This window comes from Tenrec ecaudatus, chromosome 16, assembly GCF_050624435.1.
Source record: "Tenrec ecaudatus isolate mTenEca1 chromosome 16, mTenEca1.hap1, whole genome shotgun sequence".
In the NCBI taxonomy this organism is placed as follows: Eukaryota; Metazoa; Chordata; class Mammalia; order Afrosoricida; family Tenrecidae; genus Tenrec; species Tenrec ecaudatus.
The window spans coordinates 44,755,348-44,778,407 of NC_134545.1; the positions used below are offsets into that span (position 1 = coordinate 44,755,348).

General features: G+C 37.6%; 1 protein-coding gene across 2 annotated transcripts in view; it reads right to left on the minus strand.

Moving 5' to 3' along the window:
• The window catches only part of ADK (adenosine kinase), a 560,488-nt gene that overhangs the window by 49,710 nt on the left and 487,718 nt on the right, over positions 1 to 23,060 (minus strand). For both annotated transcript variants that reach the window (XM_075534681.1, XM_075534682.1), the window contains exon 10: positions 2,091 to 2,177. In XM_075534681.1, coding sequence (XP_075390796.1) covers positions 2,091 to 2,177 — 87 coding nt within the window. The remainder of the gene's footprint in view (positions 1 to 2,090; positions 2,178 to 23,060) is intronic.

Genomic DNA, 23,060 nt, shown 5'->3' on the forward strand with positions numbered 1-23,060 from the left:
CAAGGGGATGAACAACAGAAAAGTGGGTGAAGGATGACAAAGGACAATGTAAGATATGAAAATAATAATCTATAACTTATCAAGGGTTCATGAAGGAGGGAGGAGGAGGAGGAAGGAGGAAAATGAGGAGCTGATACCAAGGGCTCAAGTAGAAAGAAAATGTTTTGAAAATGATGATTGCAACATATGTACAAATGTGCTGACACAATGGATGAATATATGGATTGTGATAAGAGATATAAGAGTCCCCAATCAGGTCTTAAAGGCTTGAAGGTGAACAAGTGGCCATCTAGCTCAGAAGCAAAAAGCCCACATGGAAGAAGCACACCGGCCAGTGCGATCACGAGGTGCCAAGGGACCAGGTATAAGGCATCATGCAAAAAAATATATAAGTGTGTGTATGTATGTGTATATGTGTGTATATGTATATGTATATATGTATATATATACCATATCAAATGAAGGGGGAAGCGCAGAGTGGAGACCCAAGGCCCAAGTTTCGGCCAATGGAGATCCCCTCATAGAGGGGTTTAGGAGAGGAGATGGGTTAATTAGGGTGCGAGGTAGTACCGATGAAGAACACAGCTTTCCCCCAGATCCTGGATGCTTCCTCCCCCCAACTACCATGATCTGAATTCTACCTTGCAGGGCTGGATAGGACAGAGGCTGTACACTGGTACATATGAGGGCTGGAGGTACAGGGAATCCAGGGTGGATGATACCTTCAGGACCAGGGGTATGAGGGGCGATGCTGGGAGAGTGGAGGGTGAGTGGGTTGGAAAGGGGGAACTGATTACAAGGATCCACATGTGACCTCTTCCCTGGGAGAGGGACAGCAGAGAAGGGGGGAAGGGAGACTCCGGATAGGGCAAGATATGACAAAATAACGATGTATAAATTACCAAGGGCACATGAGGGAGGGGGGAAAGGGGAGGGAGGGGAAAAAAAAAGAGGATCTGATGCAAGGGGCTTTAGTGGAGAGCAAATGCCTTGAGAATGATTGGGGCAGGGAATGTATGGATGTGCTTTATACAATTGATGTATGTATATGTATGGATTGTGGTAAGAGTTGTTTGAGTCCCTAATAAAATGTAAAAAAAGAAAAGAGGAGAAAAAAATGATTAGGGCAAAGACTGTACAGATGTGCTTTATACAATTGATGTATGTATATGTATGAACTGTGATAAGAATTGTATGAGCCCCAATAAATTGTTAAAAAAAGAGTCCCCAATCAAAGTATTTAATAAAAAATTCAAATATGAAGATAAAAACAAAAGCAAAACCTCTTTGTATGTATACATAAAACACCATATCATTCATACTAAAAAAAGAAAGAATGGAATCAGAGATTTGCAAATGTATTAAGTACAATTGAGAGTACTCTGGAAGTGATAAGGTTGTTTTGCAAAACAAGATTAAATACATAGTGTTGAAAAAAATTCCGTTTTGGGGGCACCCCCTCATATTACAAAAAGAATTTAGATCTTATGATTTAAGTCAGTTCTCATCGAGTCTGAACAAGAAAAAAAAAACTAAAACCTTTTTATTGGAAGCTCTTACAGATAGCATACCATTCCATAGTTTCACATGAACCAGGCAAAATTTTAACTATTTACAGTATATTAACACCCAACTATAGCATTAGAAAGAGATATACTATCCAAAGGATTTAATGGAAAGACATTATTCTTATTAATATATTGTTTACTATTCACCACAGTTTAATTTTTATTAAAACAACAATATGTTAACATTTAAACCCGAGGGCTATGAATATTCTATGTACTATACTTGATGAAGCTTGTTTATGCAATATTCTGACAGATACAATTAATCTTGTGAAAATGACTGGGGTTTAGGATAAGAATTATCTTCGTAGCGCAAACACATATTTTTCTTTTATTAAAATAATCCCATGTATATTAGCAACACATGGAAAGAACATTAAAAGAATTATTTAAAAGATTAAAGGATTAAACTATTAAATGTTGGCCGCATGGTAGAGACAAGTGTTAAAGAAAATGCTAAAGCATCAATAGGCATTAAATAAGTAATTTAAAAGCTGGTGTTAGATAAGTGATTTATTGTACCTCCAACAAATGCATCTCCAGCTCCATTGGTGTCAACAATTTCTTTTTGGTCTTGATCCAAAACAGCAAATGAAGTGATGTCATTTTCTACAATAAAAGACAAAGAGATGCAAACTTTTTCTTTGTACTAATACTCAAGTTCACTACCCAGTTAAGGAAGAAGCTTTCACCAGTCATCATTTAAAGAGAGAGGGCATGAGGCTCCAGAATCGGCACATAAACACTTGTGTATCCATATGCAAAGCCATCTGCAGGTAATGCCTTTGTGTAATTTTCAGCATACAGAACCTGTACATGTTTTGTCAGATTTATTCTTCAATATTTTTTGTACAAATATATTTACCTTTCCCATAAATATAAGGGATTGTGGTAGATCACAGAGAGTCAAACTTATGAAAACTTCTTAGACATAATCAAACACCTGAGGGAATAAACTAGTGAGCCTGGGATCTTAGTACCACAGTCGTGGGGACATCGGGGTCAACTGGCATAACATAGTTCACCAAGACAGTGTTCTACACCCTACTTTGATGAATATCAACTCGGATCTTAAAAGCTCACGAGGGGCCATCTGAGGCCAACTGTTGGTTTCTTTTTATCTGGAGCAAAGAGAATGAAGCAAGTTGAAGACCCATGGATAAAATTAGTCTCACAGACCATACAAGTAGCAGTCTCTACGACCTGGAGTCCAGAAGAATTGGAAGTGCTCAACTATCACCAGCAAATGCTCTGAAGAGAGTCACAGTAGAAGGTCCTAGATAGGCTGAGGGAGAAATGTAGAATAAAGCTCAAAATAATAAAAAAGTGAGGTTTATTGGTCAGGAAAGATTATGGCCCTTGGTAATGCTTTGGGACTAGAAATAAAGTCCATTTTAAGCCATATAAATAGGTCTATAGGAGGAACAATAACACCAGATAAGTATACTCATATTGGAATAAATCAACCAATGAAGGTTAAAAAGGGGAGTGCCCGTGACTCAAGGACAGATCTTGGAAGGGTTAGGAAAGAAGGAAGGATGGAAAAGGAAATATAGGGAGGAAGTAGAACAGGTGATTTTACATTGTGGGAATTGCAACACATGTATGACAAAATGTATATATACACCATACACAGTTTGATTTCCCGAAATTTAAAATAGAATTACTTGTCACATTTTTGTACCCTATGAGTCCTGTAGGTAAGCAAGAATAACAGATAGATAAGAGCTATCCTAAATTCAATAGAGGTATAGCTCAATTTCGATATCTTCTATGTTTAAAAACGTAGTGTTATTAGAACTACTGTAAAAAGTTGCAAAATCCTAAAATGTTTAACCATTATGGAAGAAACACTGAATAATGTTTAATAACACTTTCAATTACATTTTTTGTATATTCTGAGATCTTGAAAAGTAGTGATGTAAGGTCTTTTACAAAGTTATTTTAAAAAACAAAACAGTATTCACCAGCATAACTTATTCTATACCCACTCTGGGTTAACAGTTAATCACTACATAAAAGTATAAAGTGTCTCACTAAATTTTTTTCAACAAAACTGCAGTCCAATTTCAAAAATGTGTTAAATATATATTTATACATCAATTTCTGACATTCACTTAATGTGCTAGTATACACGAAATGATGCTTTCTCTTGAAACTGTATTTATGAAATGTCATTTTAAGTTACTTAGTATACACTGCATTTAATCTGCATGTTGCATTTATTAAATATGTTAAAATTTGCAATGTAACAAAACATCTTCTGCATATAAAATTGAAAACACAATTTTAAATGCACAAAGAGATGGCTCACTTCATTTTTCCCCCCACTAGATCATAGTACACTAGCTCAGCCCCACCACACCACCTGTTTATTCTTTTTATTCAACATTGTTCACAGAATAGTACATAGTACAATAAATGTGCTGAATAAAAGCAGGAGGTATGAAAGTGGTTCAAAGGTTATAGGTCATGCAGGTCATGCTAAACAGCAAAGAAAAGTGTGACTGTGAAAACACTAAACACAAAGCAAACAAACCTTAATTCTATTACACAGCTTTGCTTCTTTGGTTACAAAGTAGGTTGGAACACTTTCACGGCTCCGTATTCCAACCCAAATGGGCATACGAAATGTCAAAAAGCAGAAGTATCATAGCAATTCCGCCAAACGAATGAACAAAGTTTTCTTCATCAAAACAGCCCGATTATTTATTATCCCGTAACAACTGGTGACTACACTGTTCAAAATTTACATTCAAGCCGTGTCTTTACTATTGAGAATAAATACCAAAGGTAAATTGCCAATAGTGTTAGAACTATGGCAGGATTCTTTTGTTCAATTATTGCCTAAACATTTTTATATATTAAATGCAGTCCTGTCTTTTAATTCCTTTACTGATACTTATATTTATTTTTAAAAATTAAAAAAGTCTGTGACATTGTTCATGTACATTATGAAAATAGCAGCCCTGTAATAAGTAAAACACAAATAAATATAAATGTATGTAGGCAAATGTTACTGATGCTGAAAGAAAAGTGGTTCTTTAGATGAATTGTTATTTAAAATGTGTCAAGAAGGCTCAGGGTAATCCAGGGATAATCAGAAACATGAGAGCCACCAAACCTCTTCAAGGCCCCACTCACGCGCACCAGGTACAATGCAGACTTTGCTGTTAACAAACCCCATCTATCTTTCTTCTTTTGAATGGGGGACACAGAGCGGCCATCAACAGCACTACGTGACATCTCAGAGAGAGATAGCTCCTATAAAATGACTGTCCAGTGCTCACAAAATGGTAACAGGCCTGCGCATTATTCAGCGAACAAAACCAAGACATCCACGTAACTATTACTGGGACTCAGTTTTCTTACGTGTAAAATGGGCTTGCAGTAGCTATGTGAACAGATCGTAAATGCTAGCTGTCTACATGAACTTTAGGAAAATGACGCTGTTGATTCTGATTATGTACTACCAGTTAAGATCTTAAAGTAAACCATAGCTTGTTCTTAATTCTTCCCAATTATTTTTGTAGTGAGCAGGATAAAGATTGGAAATAATAATTATTTTTATTTTCTACACTTCTATAAAACTACCAACTTATGAGCTTCCTAGACAGAAAACAAATACTAATTATTCAGTAACTACCAGATGTGTTTGATGTCATGTATTAGATAAGGCCCTCAAGCTCCCAAGCCATGAAATCTAGTTTTATTTAACATTAAAAATAATAAATTAAAAACATTCTCTAAAGAGTCTATACAAAAATATAATTTACTCTTCAACTACAATGTAGTTGATTACATAATCATGTAAAAAAGGGCCAGCTAATCAGAATAAAAACACAACCACAGACCTATCCTGCAAAGTAGATTACAGTAGAGTTCTTTTCTTTAAATGCTACAACATATAACTGAAAAATATTTTAAAAATTCAATCAATGTCAAAGAATTGGATGAAGCATTTCTACTCCACTGAGTCAACTGTATCTTTTAACACAGCATGATAATTTTCTCAGAAAAATTTTCTCAAATGTATTTTCAATGCTTTCTGTATCATTGTTTTATACATGTCTTCCCTAAATTCTAGTGAATATATATAACTATGTAAACAAGATTCTGATACATTGGGAATCAGCATCAAACTGCAAGTCATCATCTCTGCCACTTTTTCTGAGTGTGAAAATTCTTTTTAAAATGTTTAAAAATGTAATGTTCTGCTTTATTTTTTCGACGCATTATGAATATCTCTTCCACATACATGCGTGGGACCTCCCTACTGAACCACAGAGCTCTGAAGTCGGGTCAAAGGTACTGGTAAGAGGAGCGACACAGCAAAGCAAGTCCCAGCACAGAACCTGACAATGCCTGAGAGGGAAATGCAAGACTAAGAGTCTTTCCCTTTGCCTCACCCGACTTTCTCTTCCCTTTCCATGACTCACCTTCTGCCTTTCCCTTTGCCTCGCCCTCTGGCTCTCCTTGATCCTTTAGCATTTCCTCATTTCCCTTTCCCTTAATTTCCACCTTTCCCTTATCTCCAAAATTTTCCTTATCTTCTGGAATATCAGCTACTTCTGCCTTTCTTTCTTCTTCTTTTATTCTGCCTTTCCTGTAAACTATGGCTATTGTTCATTTTCGATTTTTCCTTGGTATGCAGGCTTTCCTTCATTTTCACTGTGGAATTTTTCCACATTGAGATTCTCCACTTTTTCCGGGTCTGAACAGGCATCTTTTCCTTTTCTAGCCTCACAAGAATCCTGGGAACAACAGATGCGCAGACCTACAAGATGGAAAAGGCTGGAGCCTCTTGGGCTCCCTTGCCGCCCATTCCTAGGCTGCCACCCAAGCCGCACACGGCGCTGATGCTGTTGATGACCGGCGGGCTTGCAGGTGCAGAAGCAGGATCTAGCACCCACATCCTTGCCAGTCCTGTCACGTGGGCCCCACAAGCCCCCGCGGTTAGCCGTCCTGCACTCCCCCCTCACCTCCACTGCCATCCAGGAATGATCAGTGGTTCCTTCTATGGCACATGCGGTTGCTATTGAGTCAGAAATGACCTGACAGCACCCCACAACAATCACTGAAAAAGAGTTAATTTGGCTTTGGAAAGATTCATGTATCAGACAGCTCCATCCCACGAACTAAGAAGTGCTCCCCCAACAAAAAACATTGGCGTTTTTTTTATGCAGAAAGCAGAACAAGGCATTTTAAATACATTTAAAACACATATTTTAAGTACAAAACAATTACATATTGCTGTTAGTTGTGCTTGTTTGCTTTTAACTTTTTGAAATTGCAATGCATTCATATGGTTTGAAAATATGTATAAAAATGTGCCTCCAGGTTAAGTGCAACATAGAGTACTTGGGTGGAGGGTGCCTGAGGACAGCTGATCAGAGTGGTCGGTGGGGGGGATGGGGCAGGTGCTGTCTGCTGAGTGGTTGCCATGTGGATCTGGGGAGAGGTCCCCCGAGAGGGAGGCAGCCCTGTCAGAGGGAGAAGGCTTACTGATGGGAGAGGCCGCGCAGGAGGTACATGTCTGTTGGGAGGAGGGGAGGGAGGAAAGACTGAGGATGCTTTGGGGGACCATTAGGTGAGACGTGTCTTTAGAGGGTGAGCAAAATTGAACTAGGGCATCTGGGGTATCCCAGGAACACAAGTCAGGTACCGTGGAATGCTAAGACACTGAATCCTGGATCTTCAGGGCACACGGCATACTTCAGTCTGCATCAGTGAGACCCCATGCAAGACCCCCACTGGGTGAACTGGTCTACCTCACACACACCTGTAACCTGAGGACTTAAGCCAGAAAGCATGTGGTGTCTGCGAAAGGAGAAGAGAGCTGTACCCAAGGGTGGTGTACTGTTGGCTGACGGTCAAACAAGGTCTTGCTACATCAAGCACTCTGTACGCTGTATTAAGGTATGTATTATTCTGGCAATCCTGTGACAGTCATTCTTTTACATGTTGCTTATGCTTGCCTTGTTCATATTACGGTGTAGCTCAGAGGTATGTCCCATTGGGAGTCACCCTCTGGAAGCTGTGCTTCCCTGTTTTTCGTAAATGAAACCCGGGAAGATGGGCTTATAGAGAAGCAAACAGAACAAGGCTTTCGAGGGAAGGCTGGGGGTGATGAAAGGAGATGATGTCAAGAAGTCCAGGAAGGGAAGATGTGTTTGGAGACTGATTGTGGAAGCAATTGTACAATTCTGTTTGACATGAATGAATTATGGAATGATGTATGTATTAATTCCTAAGTTGTGGTGTATTAAAACAAAACAAAACAAAACAAAACATAGATCCAGGGATGGGTCTTGGGTTCTCACTAAATCCTAGCTCCAACTTAAGAACAATTAATTCTTACATCATGGCCCTGCCTTATACTCGCCCTCAGGAAGGGAACACAGAAGCAAAATGTGGCAAAGAATTTAGTGCCTGGTTATCACATGGAAGAAGCACATCATTATCAGTCACCAAAGGATTGGAATCCATATAACCCAAAGTCGAAGGAGGGATCAATATCAGAGTCTAAATCGAGAGAAACCAGTGTGCAGAAGGTGATGGATGACAGTGGGAACCCAAGATTCATTTGTGGAACTACATAGAAAATATGCCTCCAGAGAACTGCCCCTCTCTAAAATTGAGAGATGGGAGGAAACTGGTCACTAAACAGAGTGCTGGTCACTAAACAGAAGGTCAAAACAAAAATCTGACCCGAACAGTTGAAACTTTGTCAGTAGACAGTCTACTGTTATGCAGACTGCACCTGGTCTGATTTCCAAAATTTTCTGTATTTTTTGGTTTGTATTGTTTTGTTTGTTCATATTCGAGTGAATCTCAGAGGTGCTAGGTCAATGGAGGTCACCCTCTTGAAACTGTGTTATGTGCTTTTATGTTTCTGGTTTTGGTATATGAAAGCCAGGATTGACGAACCTGTAGGGACAGCAAATAAAATAGGGGGGTTTAGGTGGCAGGGGGGCATGGTACAGTGGTGGGGGGGGGGGTAAAAGGGAGATGCTGTCAAGGAGTGCATGTAGAATCTGAATGTTTGGAAATTGATTGTGGTAGCAATTGTGCAATTCTACTTGTGGTGACTGAAATATGGAACGATATATGTATGAAATCCCAACTAATAAAAAAACCCTGCTAACCAATCTTCTGTTCATGTTCTATTTCTTCTACTTCTATTCTGTTAATCACTTTGTATAGCGTTCAAAATTTATTTATGCATACAAGCAATACACATTCTTATTTTCTTAACCAAAAGGCACAGCATCCAGGTAACTCTGGTCCATACTTTCTTACTTGGAGACCAGTCTATGTGTCCCTATAGAATGACTTATGAGTTTTACTGCTGCATTGTATGCCCAGTGTATGGGTTCATGTCATTTATTTAAACAGTTCTTTATGGGTGAATTTTCAGGTTTCTAATCTTCTGTTATCACAATCTTACAAGCACTCATGTTTCTATTTTATTTATTTTAAAAAATCATTTTATTAGGGGCTTATACAACTTTTATCACAATCCAGACATACATCAGTTGTGTAAACCACATTTGTACATTCATTGCCCTCATCATTCTCAAACCATTTGCTCTCCACTTAAGCCCCTGGCATCAGTTCCTCATTTTTCCCCCTCCCTCCCCGCTATCTCATGAACCCTTGATAATTTATAAATTATTATTTTGTCATATATTACACTATCCTACGTCTCCCTTCACCCACTTTTCTGTTGTCCGTTCCCCAGGGAGGAGGTTATATGTAGACCATTGTAATTGGTTCCCCCTCTCTATCCCACCCTCCCTCTCATCTTTCTATTTTAAGTAGGCCCTAACTTTAATTACTTTACATAATGGTCAATTATATAATTTCTATTTGATACAGGGAACTGACACAAGAAAATTAAATTGTTCTATTAAGAACATGAAATGTGACCAAGAAAAAATTAGGTAAATCCAGGACGATTGTGCTTTTTAGTAGGATTGAAAACCAGGATATGAACAAAGACACCCTGCTCCAACTGCCCTAATAAACAGGGTAATGAAACAGCTGACAAACTCTGCTAATAATTGAAATTTATAGAAAAATCCTAATTATCAAGGACTTTGGGGGAATGGAGAGCCCTGGTTAATTTAATTTTCTGGGTAACCAAGGAAAAGGCACAAAGTCTTTTTAGTTGGAAATCTTGCTAAAATGTACTGATGTAACATAATAATATACGATGACATCTCTGCTTTAATTAGTTTGGTTTACTGAATTGGTAAATGTTTGATAATACCGAATACAACAGCTTATTATAATGATTCTGTTTTTAAAAACAGTTTTATTCACATATAAGTCATTTATCATACCATTAAAAATTCAAGCATATTAAAAAGTTGCACAATCAATTTTAGAAAAATTTTTTTCTTTCTTGTACCCCTTGTCATTAGCTCCCCATTTTCTTCTAGCGTATGAACTCTTTTTGTAGTTTCAAAGAGGTAAATGCTTACAAGAAAGGGCAGGGTATAGTGGGAAATACAATGGGTTAGGAGTCAAAAGATTTTGTTTTTAGTCTGGGTCTCAGTTATTTTGTTTAACCTATGTCTGGTACTCTATTAGAGCCTGGGATTATAGATGTGAACAAGACAGACAAAAACTCTGCTCTAGGGAGTCTTTATTGTACTGGGGATGGATTAGACAACGTACAAGGAACAAATGAATGAATAAGATTATTTGCGATAATGAATGCTACAAAGAAAAGAAGACAGGATGATGTGATAAAGCATGAATGGGGAATAATGATATCTAGGTGGATAGACTGAGAAGTTAAAGCTTGATTTGATATTTCAATGGAACGAAGAAACCAGCCACACGCACATCCAGGAGTACAGTATTCAAGCACAGAAGCCCTGGCTCAGCAATTAGCTTAGTGAACTGAACCTGTTAAAGTCACCAAAGTCACTGTAACTAAAACTATATTGAATATGGAAGATCAAATGAAGACTTAAAGTTATGATGAGTATGTATTTTATTCTACATAATATGGACATCTATTGGAGAGCTTTAAACAGCAGAATGGAATGCTCTCATCTACAATTATCTTGGTAACTTTGTAAAGAATGGGTTGAATGAGCAGGGCTAAGTCATAATCTTAGTGCCACTTTATTACTCAGAAAATGAGAATAACATTTGCTCTACCTATATTCTGCAATTATAACATGGATTAATTTGTAAAATATTATGAAAGCATCTTATAAAAAAAGCCTTATACGATTTTATTAAGGATTCTTAAAACCTTCAGTGAAGCCACTTGTACTTGTTGAATATTCATGAGTTCTTCATACTCTTCTAGATCCTATGGTCTAACATCTCAAAGAGCTTAGAATTTAGTTGGAAAGAGAAATCTAACATATATGACAGAATATGGGAAGTACTGTACAATTTAACACCTATAACAGCAGCAATAGTTCTGAGAAGAGAATACACAGTATGAATTTAATTACCTAGAAACTATTTCCAGAAGACATATAAAATTAAGGTACAATTTAGAGATAGGAAATAGCTTGTATATTCCATGTTTTGATTATTAATGTATGTCTGCAGCTGGTGTGTCCCATTAGCAAAAGAAGGTCTCAAAAGTTTTTCCCATCCATGTCATTCTGGTTGACTCTAGGGCCGCTCTTCCCTCGTCATAGGCTGAGTGCTTTCTGAGCGAAGGGGCTCATCTTCCTGTGCTACATCTGACAATACTCTGTGGCTACTCTCTTAGGTGTTCAGTGGCTAACCCCCCAGAAGTGGACAGCCTGTTCCTTTTTCGTGGTCTGCTCTGAGTCTGGAAGTGCTGCCAGAACCTGAGTACTCCCTTCTCTGCTGGTATTTCAACTAGTGACAAAGCCTCCACCTTCACAGCAACACCACAGATCAACTACCTTGACAGGCAAGTTGTAGCTTGTGTGTATATAGTTAGGTATAATGGACAAGTGTCAGAATTCACAGATCTTGAAAGTACAGTTTGATGAGTTCTGGCAAATGCATATATTTGTGTAGCTCATATACCTATCAAACCATGTTCAACTGAGCTGTCCCATAAAATAACCACAGACCATGTATAGCTATTTAAATATAATTTACACTCTACTTTATAGAAATGGCATGTGCTAGACTTGTCCTGTTCATAGAACACAGTGGTATTTATACTTCTTCAGATGGCCCAGAAACCAGACAAATCTGGACAGGTTAGAGTAGCCAGTGCAGCACTCACGGTACCATTAATTTTGTGTGTATTTTAAGTCACATCACTAGTTCTATCTGGATAGAAAAAAATTTGCCAGGGCAGAAATTCTTTGAAAGGCTTCAGTACTGCAAGAAAAACAAACAAAAAACAGTTTTTAATGTACTGACAAGTGGTACCATGTACCAGGGTCCCAAAGGAAAAAATAAAACAAAACACCACCATGGCTCATTTATCAATTTGTTCATTTATTTTAATACCTCTTTTTAGACGCTGTAAGTAAATGTTCTACAGAAGCTGCAAAGCACAGTGTAAGTATCAGCAATTACTTTTTATGTTACCACAGTGGCTACTGAGAAGGAAGGGGAGACAAAAGCAAACCAAAATTGTGTTTGGGCTGGCTCAGTCTGAAGGCCTAGGAAGGCTTACATTTCCCTTCTTTTTTCCGTCCTACTTGTGTGTGGTTATCTCTTTAAACATTGTTTTTACTGTGTTTACAGAGCAATTACTTTCCATTTGATAGCTCGTACACAAAATGTTCTAGGATCTTGGCTGCCTTCTCCATTTCCCCCTCAGTTCTCCATTTCCTTTCCTGAGCTTTCTCCTTCTCATCTTTGCTTTGGGAAAATCTTATCCCTTTGATCGTGTATAACTGATTATTCTAAAGAACATGCTCTTCTCTGGCGTTCCTGTTTGTTTGGGGACTATGATTTGTCTGAGAATGGCCTCAGTTCCGGGACAGACGGGTGTCCTAGGGTTCTTCCGTCTGGCAGAGCCCTAAGTCTGGTCTTTCTTGTTTCTGGACGAGGATCGACTTAAAAGGAACAGGAACAATGACATTTGCTGGCAATGATGGTCTGCTCCCAGTCCTCTGCTAGTGGAGAAACACATAATGGATCATAGAAGTGTCTTTATTCCTTACAGCTATGTGTCTTAGTTTTTAAGATATCAAGATACAATACCTTTTAGACTTTAGGGCAGTGGTTCTCAACCTTCCTCATGGCCGCAACCCTTTAATACAGTTCCTCGGGTTGTGGTGACCCTCAACCATAAAACTATTTTGGTTGCTACTTCATAATTGTAATTTTGCTACTGTTGTGAATTGTAATGTAAATATCAGATATGCAGGAAGTGTTTTCATTGTTACAAATTGAAAATAATTAAAACAGTGATTAATCACAAAATAATATGTCATTATACATTGTGAAGTATTTATGTGTTTTCCGATCGTCTTAGGCGAACCCTGTGAAAGGGTCGTTTGACCTCTAACGGGGTCACGACCCACAGGTTGAAAATCACTGCTGTAGGGCAATATCCTGCACACAAGTTTTCACATTCTGTAAAGTGAAAATGTTTGGGAGCTCTGAAAATGTGAGCATTTCATCTAGGTTACTGTAAGACTCAGAAATTGTTCTGGACATCAGACAACTTTTCTGCTACCATGCGTGTTGGAGCCAAATAAAATAAAAGTCTTGATCATTTTTAGCAAAAAATCTGTGTCAAGTGAGTATCTGAGGTTTTAATACATCTCTCTCATCCTAATGGTATCATATTTTTCATATAATCTAGTTTCACTGATGATTTGTTTGGCATAGAGATTGAATAAGGTGAAAGGGTCAATCCAGGGGCATACCTTGTCCAATTTTGCATCATGCAATACAGCCTTTTGTTCTATTTGAATACTGTTTCTCTATTCACGTACATGTTGCACATGAGCATAACAAAGGGTACTGAAATTCCCATGGTTTTCAATGTTAATTATAATTTGTTATGATCCACACAGTTGACAGCCTTTTTATAATTGATAAAACAAAAGTAAACGCACTACTGTTAACTGTATTTAGCTAAGATTCATCTGACACACACATTATTGATTGTTGCACATCCTCTTGAATTACCCTGAAGGTCCCATTTGCTGCAAGGCTACAGTTGCTCCTGAGTTACCTTTGGTAGAATTTTGTTTGCATGTAATATTAATAATATTGAACTTGATTGCCTTTTTTGGAATGGACATGAATGTCTTCTAGCACACTGACAGGTAGTAGACTTCCGAATATTTTTTCACAGACAAATGTGTATAGCATTGCATCTGTTTGTTGAAGCATCTCAATTGGCATTCCATCAATTCTTAGATCTGTTTTTCACCAATAAGTCAATGTAGCTTAAACTTCTTCCTTCAGCAAATTCCAGAGTCTTTCTCATAGCCATTTGGATTTTTTCCTACTTCCTTGACTTTTTAATTACTGTATATACTCGTGTATAAGCCGAGTTTTCCAGCACAAAAAATTGTGCTGAAAAACTGGGGTTGGGCTTATACACGGGTCAGTGGTACCCCAGCGAGGTGTAACATCTGGCAGGTGATTGCCGTTACTCCGCTGTTCATTCAAAGCACTGCTGACACTGCAGGGCTTTGAATGTTTGTTTACTCACATCTAACCAATCAGAGCCGTCCTATGATGTGGACAGCTCCAATTTGCAAAAGCACTGGTAGTGATTCACTTAAGCTGGCAGCTGAACTGGTAAGGATGTGTCTGTGGCTGTGCTCATCTCTCCCCTCTGGTCTCTGCGTTACTTCACATCCTGCATTTCCCACCCTAGGCTTATACTCGAGTCAATCAGTTTTTCTGGTTTCCCAGGTAATAATTAGGTACCTCGGCTTATACTCAGGCCGGCTTATATTCAAGTATATATGGTAACTTTAACTTATTTTTCATACATGGCATTCTTTACATCTTTCCACAATTCTTCTGTTCTTTGGTTATTAATGTTTCGGAAATCAAATTTATTCTTGAGGTGCTCTATAAATTCAGATGGGATATATTCAAAATTGTACCTTAGCTCCTACGAACTTTAGATTTTCTTCAGCTTCAACTTGAACTTTCACATGAACAATTATGCAGTTGACCCCTGGCTTTATTTTGACTGATGATGCTAATGATTTTATTTCTGTGTACTCTGGCTAGGTACATGTCTATCGTATGTAATACATGTTGATTATATTATTGTAAAACATAGTATTTCAGATGAATAAGATATGGGTCTTGCAGAATTCTAACATCTATCACCGAGACTATTTTCCAACTACTGATTCCAATTTTTTTCTTTCCAACTTTTGTATTCCAAGTACCAATAATTTTTATATCTTAATTATGCAGGAAGAAAGGTCTGGATCTACTAAAAATAAGCCAATAGGGTGGAGGGGAGGAAGGGGGAACCAAGCTAAATGATCATGCATAACCCGCCCCTTCCCCCAAGAGGATGAACAACAGAAACGTGGATGAAGGGAGACAGTGATCGGTGTAAGATATGAAAATGATAATAATTTATAATTTATCAAGGGATCATGAGGGTGGGGGGAGGAAAAAAAGGAGGAAATGATGATAAGAGCTCAAATAGAAAGTAAACGTTTAGAAAATGATGATGACAACCTATGTACAAATAAATATGCTGCAAGATACCCCCCAAATAAAATGTTTTGTAAAATAAAAATGAATCCATAAAAGTCTTGTAAATAACAAAGCAATATTGCTTGGAACAGTGTTAGGGATGAAGTGCACGGGGTCGAAAGCACTCCCAAGATAACTGGGGGAGAGCTGCTTCCTCGAGTAGAAATGACTTTGATGATGCAAGAACAGATCTTTCAAAAGCTTAATTTGCTGAGGTGGCATGACCCAAAATAAGAAGAGCAGCAACCACTCACCAGCATGTCAAATGTAAAGTATGATGTAAGGAACATTCAGTTTCAAAACATGAAAGAGAAAAAGATTACGAGCCTAGGCATCAGTCAGCACAAGTATGGGTCCTTTTATATTCCCAATCATATGAGGGAATGTTTTGTTAAAGCTATGTATTTAATTTTTTTTTTTTTAACAAAACAACCATATCACCTCCAAAGTACTCTCCATTACACTTAATACATCTGTCCAATCTGTGATTCCATTCTTAGAAACATTTTCCAAACTCATCTGTTTGGATGGCTGACAGCACCTCCCTCGGTTTTTTCTTAACCTCTTCTACGTCACCAAATCACTGTCCTTTCATGGCCCTCTTAATTTGCAGAAACAAAAAGAAATCCCATGGAAAAAGATCAGTGAGTAAGGTGCATGGGGGTGAGAGGGTTTTTTGCCAAACACTGGAGCACTGAGATAGCTTCGTGAGCAGGTGCATTGTTGTGGTGGCAAACCAGTCTCCCATCTGCCACAAATCAGGCCTTTTTGTCACACAATGTTACGCAATCTTTCCAGAACCTCTAAATGAAAGCTTGATTAACAGTCTAACCTGGTTGAATGGACTCCCAATGCACTACGAGCTGACATTTTCATCCGTTAGGGAAGGTGAACGGATGTCCAGAATGCGGTTTGTCATCAATTGACATTCCACCTCTTTTGAAATGGGAAAACCACTCATACACTTGAGTTTTTTCCATCGCGTTGTCTTTGTAAGCTGTGTTCAACAGTTTGTGCGGCATTTTCCCCCTATGTACAAATAGATTTCAGCCACACGCTGTTTTCTCTGAAATCAGCCATCACACACAAAAAAAGAGGTTCGAGCAAAGCTGCTTTTACGAAAAAGTTTGCTGTGACCAGAGAGAACGAGCCGAGCTTTTCCCGGTGACCCTTCGTATGCTCTACTCAGCTGGGGATGACATATTGAAGAGGAACAGTGTAACATAAGAAAAAAGAAGGCTTCTACTCAGAAGTACAATGCTGTCAATAACAGGTTAAGATCTACAAAGACCAGTCGGTGATGGACGACTATTCAATTTTGTGTAACAAACATGAGTGCTTAAGATGAAGAAACTGAAGAGATTCGGAATCACTGTGATCTGAAACTGATCAAACAAGCAATCAAAATGTATTGCTAGACACATAAGTTCTATATTCTTAAACCCATTTGTTCAGATGGCAAATTATACATAGTTACCAAGAAACTAACCTACCAAATAGTGTCTCTACATTAACAAAGCATTTTAATTTACTGAAAGTTCAGAAGAGAAAATTGTAATGTGGGCTGAAATCAGTGTTACATTTAAGATAAGATAGCTTTCTGAAATGAATTGCTGATTGTACTTTGATAATTAAATACACAAACCTATGAACCTTTTAGGTTCTCCTAATTAGTAGCAGATGAGTTTACTTAATTACAGCTGTAAATTAGTGAATCGTTTCATAATCTCAAAATAATTATTGTGCATTGTAATGTGGATTGTGGAACATTAATTTGTTGTTTAGCGATTACACTTAGAGATTGAGACTCATTAGGACAAAGTTATTATCATAGCAGTTTTGAGAAATAGCTTCTAATAAAAGTTGCAGAATATGTTTGCAGACAAGCCCTTTAAAAGAAAGGCAAACGTGTCAGAGTTGGCAGCAGGTGTCTATATTCACATATAAGTAATTACTTTCTTTCTATATGGAGGTAGTGTCATTAAGTTCATAGTAGACATTGAAATTATCTTTAAAAAAGTCTTTTAACATTATTTACATTAAGCAATTCAATGTCAAATTATTGACTCCGATAAACTACTTCCTAGCATTCCTCAAATGGAAAAAATTAGAGGGTCTGTCATATTAAGAATGCTCTTACTATGTCAATTGTACTTGACAATCATTTAAAAGGGTGCAGAAACTCTGTCCTCTAGTCTGTTGAGCATTTTACTTTGGATTTTTAAAAAATATGATTTAAAAAAAAATCTGAGCAGGAAGGTAAAATGAGCTGTTAGAAAATAAATAATTGTTAAAGGGATAAAACCAGACTAATCCAGCCTGTGAAGGAGAATGACATAACCCAGAAGTTATATTTAAGAAAATTATGGTACTATGTTGATTCCCCAGGGAAGAAACAGCCCAGTTGATATGTGCTGCATTTATGGAGAGCTTATAATGAAGACAATGTTCCAAATCTGAGGGGGTGATGAGTGCACACTCTTTTAAAGATATATCGACCATTGAATTGTATGCCATGTGAATGATACATCAATACAATACATTTTGGGGGGACAAAGATTACAGAAAACTTGTGAAAGCTAGAATCTGGGTAATGACGAAACCTGTCAGACATGGAAAATTCAGAATATTTTCTACTCAGCAAGCAATAGAAAGGTAGCGAGACTGCATGCTGTCAAAGGTGGAAGACTTGTCACATGTATAAAACTAAGGCAATCCTGTTGGGCTCCAGCTCTCACAGATTCCATTCTACGAATGGATTTAAGTAAAACATTGGGGTTTTCATAGAGATTCCAAACTTTCAGACTAACCTCTTGCCTGGTTCACTTTAAGCGCTGTCACATTTTTGTTTTACTGTTCTGTTTACGGCACTATTACCGATCAAACAAACAACTCTACTGAATTGATATTGAATATGGAAATTTTCTTGGACATTTCACACTGAGATTGCAACTGCTGCTTACTATAAATAACAGTATCTTGCTAGTCAGGAGTAATGGTATAACCAGTCATCAAAAGCAACAGAAGTAAAGGCTGTACAGGTATGTCATGCTTTTCTTCTGTATTTGGCATTTCTAACTGTGGCCACTATAACTTATTTTTCTCTACATACATGTAGCTCCCTGCCAGGTTAGCCCTATAAACACAGTCTGAGGGGAAAGACCTCAGTAATTCCGTTTTAATTCAGTCCAGTTTTGGACTAAAGCAAATATCTAATCACTTGTGATAAATTCTAAAGAGCACAACTTCTCCTCCTATTCACAGGATCTGCTTGAACACAACCAGTGGCTCTCTCTCATCTTTTGCTGCCTTTCAAAAGGCAGTCTTTTCCCTCTGCGCTGTATGAGTCCCTAAAAAAATGATTTAAAAAAACCAAGGTGAATGAAGAATCATAAACTGCCATTCTTGTGCTATATAAAACACCTACATTATGCAACTCACATTTCAAGGGATTTACATTATTCTTGAATCATGTCTTCAAGTTCAGATTAAATTCAGATCTCTTTGTAATACATGACAAGATGCATGAGAACACTGCAATCTACGCAACCACAATTACACAATTATTGGTGACGTTCATGTTGATAAGCAATATAAACATTAGGAAATATTATTTTGCAGTTAAATAATGAAGAACGCTGTTTACTTCCTTCTTTTCTGTCCTCTGTTAATCAGATTGAAGTTGCAGACGCTCATGTAGGCTGCATTGATGTTAAGTGGTGCATGATGCTCTAGGTGGTTCCCATAACCTTGCTTTGTCTCCTATGAACTAACTCAATTGGTATGACAATAGAGAAAGAGCTGGGCTGACTGGCACGATTTGCATAGCCCTATTACACAGCCAGCTGCTCCTAAAAGGTCTTGCTCAGTTGTCACTGACAACCACATGCCATACAAATAATATTTTGAAACTAACCACAGGTGGAGGCACTTATTGAAGCTTTTTATCTCATCACATATTTATTGATGCATTTATAAAGCCAACAATTGGGAATTTTGTGAACTTTTTTGTAATCAATTACCACCAGATCAAGTATGGAAGGAAAAAAGGACAAAATATCGCTCAATGTTCACAAAATAGTATGTAGCACTTGTTGCTTTTGGCTATAGATATAGTTGAAGAAACATGTCTTTCCCTTTTAAAAACCTATTTGTCCATCTCATTGTTTAAAAAAATACCCATTGTACTTTAGAGTAGGAATTAATAAAACTCATAGCTAGTGCTAAGTATTTTATTTATAAAAGTTTCATATGTTAGAGATCACATACAAGAATCATAATCACATACAAGATCCCATTGCTCTGATGCAAGAAAATGAAGAAAAATCGGAGTACTTCAATCAGTGAATCAAATCCCCATAACACCCCATAGTGTAATGACAGTAATAAGAGGAAAAACTAAGGAAATAGAATAAATATGAGGAATAAATGAGAATCTCTTTAAGTTTAGAATTTATGTGTATACATAATGAATGAAAGATAAGAGATAGTAAATATGCTTGTGGACAGGAAAAAACAACACAACAATTAGGAGAAAAGAAGGAGAGCTGCAAATAAATTGACATAATATCATCTAAAATGATTCATTTTTAATTATATTTTAAAAGTAAAAATGTAGGAATAAAAAGAGAAAAGCTGACATAGAAATTTTGTGTTAATGAAGGTGAAATCCAAAACAGAAGTCACAAATAGCCTGCCTTGTACACTGTATAATATTAAAGATTTGTACAATATTAAAGATTTAATTCCCCAGAAAGCACACTTCCATATTACTAATTGGATAAGAAATGGGAGAAAAGGAGAGCCACTGTACATCCATGGAACTAATGGACTAAAAAGGGGCAACAATAGTCATTTGATACAATTAGCAGGACACAAGTGTCACAAGGAGGTTTCTGGTGACGGAATGAGGGTCTTTCCTTCAGGTTCCGCTAGCCAAACACAGACCCTCAGGATGCAAAACCCACTAAAAAAAGAATCATGGCTTCTCTCTGGAACTCAGAGGTAGAAAATAAAGGTTAAGTCACAAGGGTCACATGGAGTTAAAGTTTAGATTAGCTCAAGAAAATAGTTCCAGGTGTTTATCTATTCCTGGTGGGTCCCAAATAGTCTATGAGAGCGTAAAATTCTTTTGTGCACTTTCTCTCATTGGATAAGGATGTTTAAGTAATAGAAGGGGCCACCATCTAGTTCTTCTGGTTTAATATCAAAAGAGGCAGTTGCTCATGTTGGCAACTGGCCACGTTTTACTTGTTCTTATTTTATTGCTGATGCTCCGCTTTCCCTGTTGATCAGGTGACTAGAAACCGCGAGCTTCTAAGACTCAGGAGCTATTCAATAAACCAGGAGATAGAACAGAAGCTCTAAACTGAGTTGTTCTATAAAACTGACCTCTAAGCTCCAAACCAAGAAATGAAAAGCCATGAAGTGTTGGTTGTACAAAAGTGGCCTCTAAGGAAGAACTCTTTTAATTTTTTGTCTGTTGTAAATATATCAATCACACATTTGCCAATTTAACTTTTTACTGGTTTGCAAAACTTATTGACAGCAATTATAGCAACTGATTGTGTAGTATTTCCATCATCATTAAACATCCTCACTTCTGAAGTTTCTCTTTCCCTGATGCCACTGGTAACCATCAATACATTTGCCCTTTTCTCTCTATCTATATAAGAGAGGTCATATGTTTATCTTTGGTGACAAATTTATTTCACTCACCATAATGTCTCCAAGCTCCAATCACATTGTATCAAATGTATTGAAAGACTTCACTTTGAGCTTCTGGTAAGATGGCGAGCTAGACACATTTGCTGAGCTTACTTTCTATAACTGAGAAATGCGAGAGAGCATCCACAGGATATACATATAAAGCCTTGGACTCTGAAGAAAAGGTGATTGAAGGAGCTGAAAACACCAAAGGGAAAAATAGCAAGCAAAATCCACACATGGACATCAATAGGCTAATTCTATGTTGGACAGTGAGGTAGTTAGTTTATTGTGCCCACCTGGCTGATAAACACATGTGGGGTTAATAGAAAGGCAGAGGGATCAATGGCTCGGTGAGCCTGGCCTTTCAAGTTCTTGGGTCTCTTGCTTTGTGATGGTCAGACCAGGGTGCAACTGCCTTAGCAATTCCCTGCTTCAGCTTGCAAAGCTGACTTCCTGCAAGACATCCCCAAGGAGAAGCCGCATGGACCTACCCTTGTGCAGCCCTGGGTGCTGGAGCAGCCATTTGGAGACCCCTGCCAGCGCTGAGATGCTGACACATTCACTGACTAGGCTTTCCTCCTGCAGTCGGCATCATTGTGTCTATTTTGTGAGATGGAGGAGGGCTTTGTGGATTGGTGTTAGACATATGGGTTAATGGGTTGATGTTGGACTTGTGGGCTTGGAAGCACTGGGTTGGGATGTTTTCTTGGTGTGCACTTAACCTTTATCTAAAACTCTCTCTTATAAGTGAGCTTCTGTGGATTTGTTTCTCTAAAGTACCCAGACTAACACACAGTGATGAGATAACTTCTCTACCTGCAATAAAAAAATACCCAAACTCATTGCCAGTCAAGTTGAAGCCAACTCATAACAACCCTATAGTACAAGGCAGAACTGCCCAGTAAGTTTCTGAGATAACTCTTTAAAAAAAAATCATTTTATTAGGAGCTCTTACAGCTCTTATAACAATCCATACATCAATTGTATCAATCACATTTGTGCATATGTTTCCATTATCATTAGCAAAGCATTTTCATCATCATGGTTAGAGTTCTATTTTACACACCACAGTTGAAACCTGAGTAAGCATTCAATTAACTAAATCAATTAACTAAAAAGCATGTGCTGATAACTGAGAAAGAGAAAATAACTGTGAGCCCTGGCTGAATGTTTGTACGTGTATCTGAGTAGATGTGTGTGTGTGTGGTCTCTGTTTTCTGTGCCTTTGGTTGTTGGCTCATTCTTTAGGGAGGAAGGGATGTCCATGTGCTATTATTCTTTTGTTATTTTATTTTTATCCTTTCTCATTCCACCTGGCAGCCAATTGTCCCTGCATGACTGACCTAGCCCTCCAACAGACATAAAACCTAATGCGCCGGAAATCATCCATTCCATTCCATCACCAAGTAGAAACAAATGTAAAAGTAGTATGTCTTATAGAAACAAACAATCTTATGCCATACAAAGAAAGAAGATAGAATGGAACAAATAAGTGATGAATATACAAAGGCAAAAGATTTTCCCAAAAAAGAAATAGAATTGGAACAACTGGAAAAGAAATTCAAAAGAATAATGCTTAATGAATTTCAATGGCTAGAGAAAATGACTGATTGAGCTACAAGAAAAAAATTCAGGAAAACACTACAAAATGAGAGAAAAATCAGAAACCATACAAAATATGACAAATAGAAATCCAGTTTGATATTAAAACTAGAAAACACACACACACACAAAAACTAGAAAACACTTTAAAAGATCAAAGTATTATAATTGAAGCAATGGAGGGACCAAATTAGTGAGATTAACGGAAAATCTCTCACTACTAAAATAAGAATAGCAAAAATAACTGATTAATTAAAAACCCAAAGAAAATTATACAAACAAGTAAATAGAAAAATTAAATAAGACATATAAAGAAAAAAACAGCCCAAAAGATGCTGGAAGATAATTTCCCTAACATCATGAAAGAGGAGGAAATACCATTCAAAAATCTGAACGAATCCCAAACAGGGCTGGCCCCCAAAGAAAACCGGGCAGGGCAAGATCTGACAAAATAATAAATGATCAATTATCAAGGGCTCATGAGGGAGGGGGGAGTGTCATTTAGGTCACAGTTTGATGACTTCC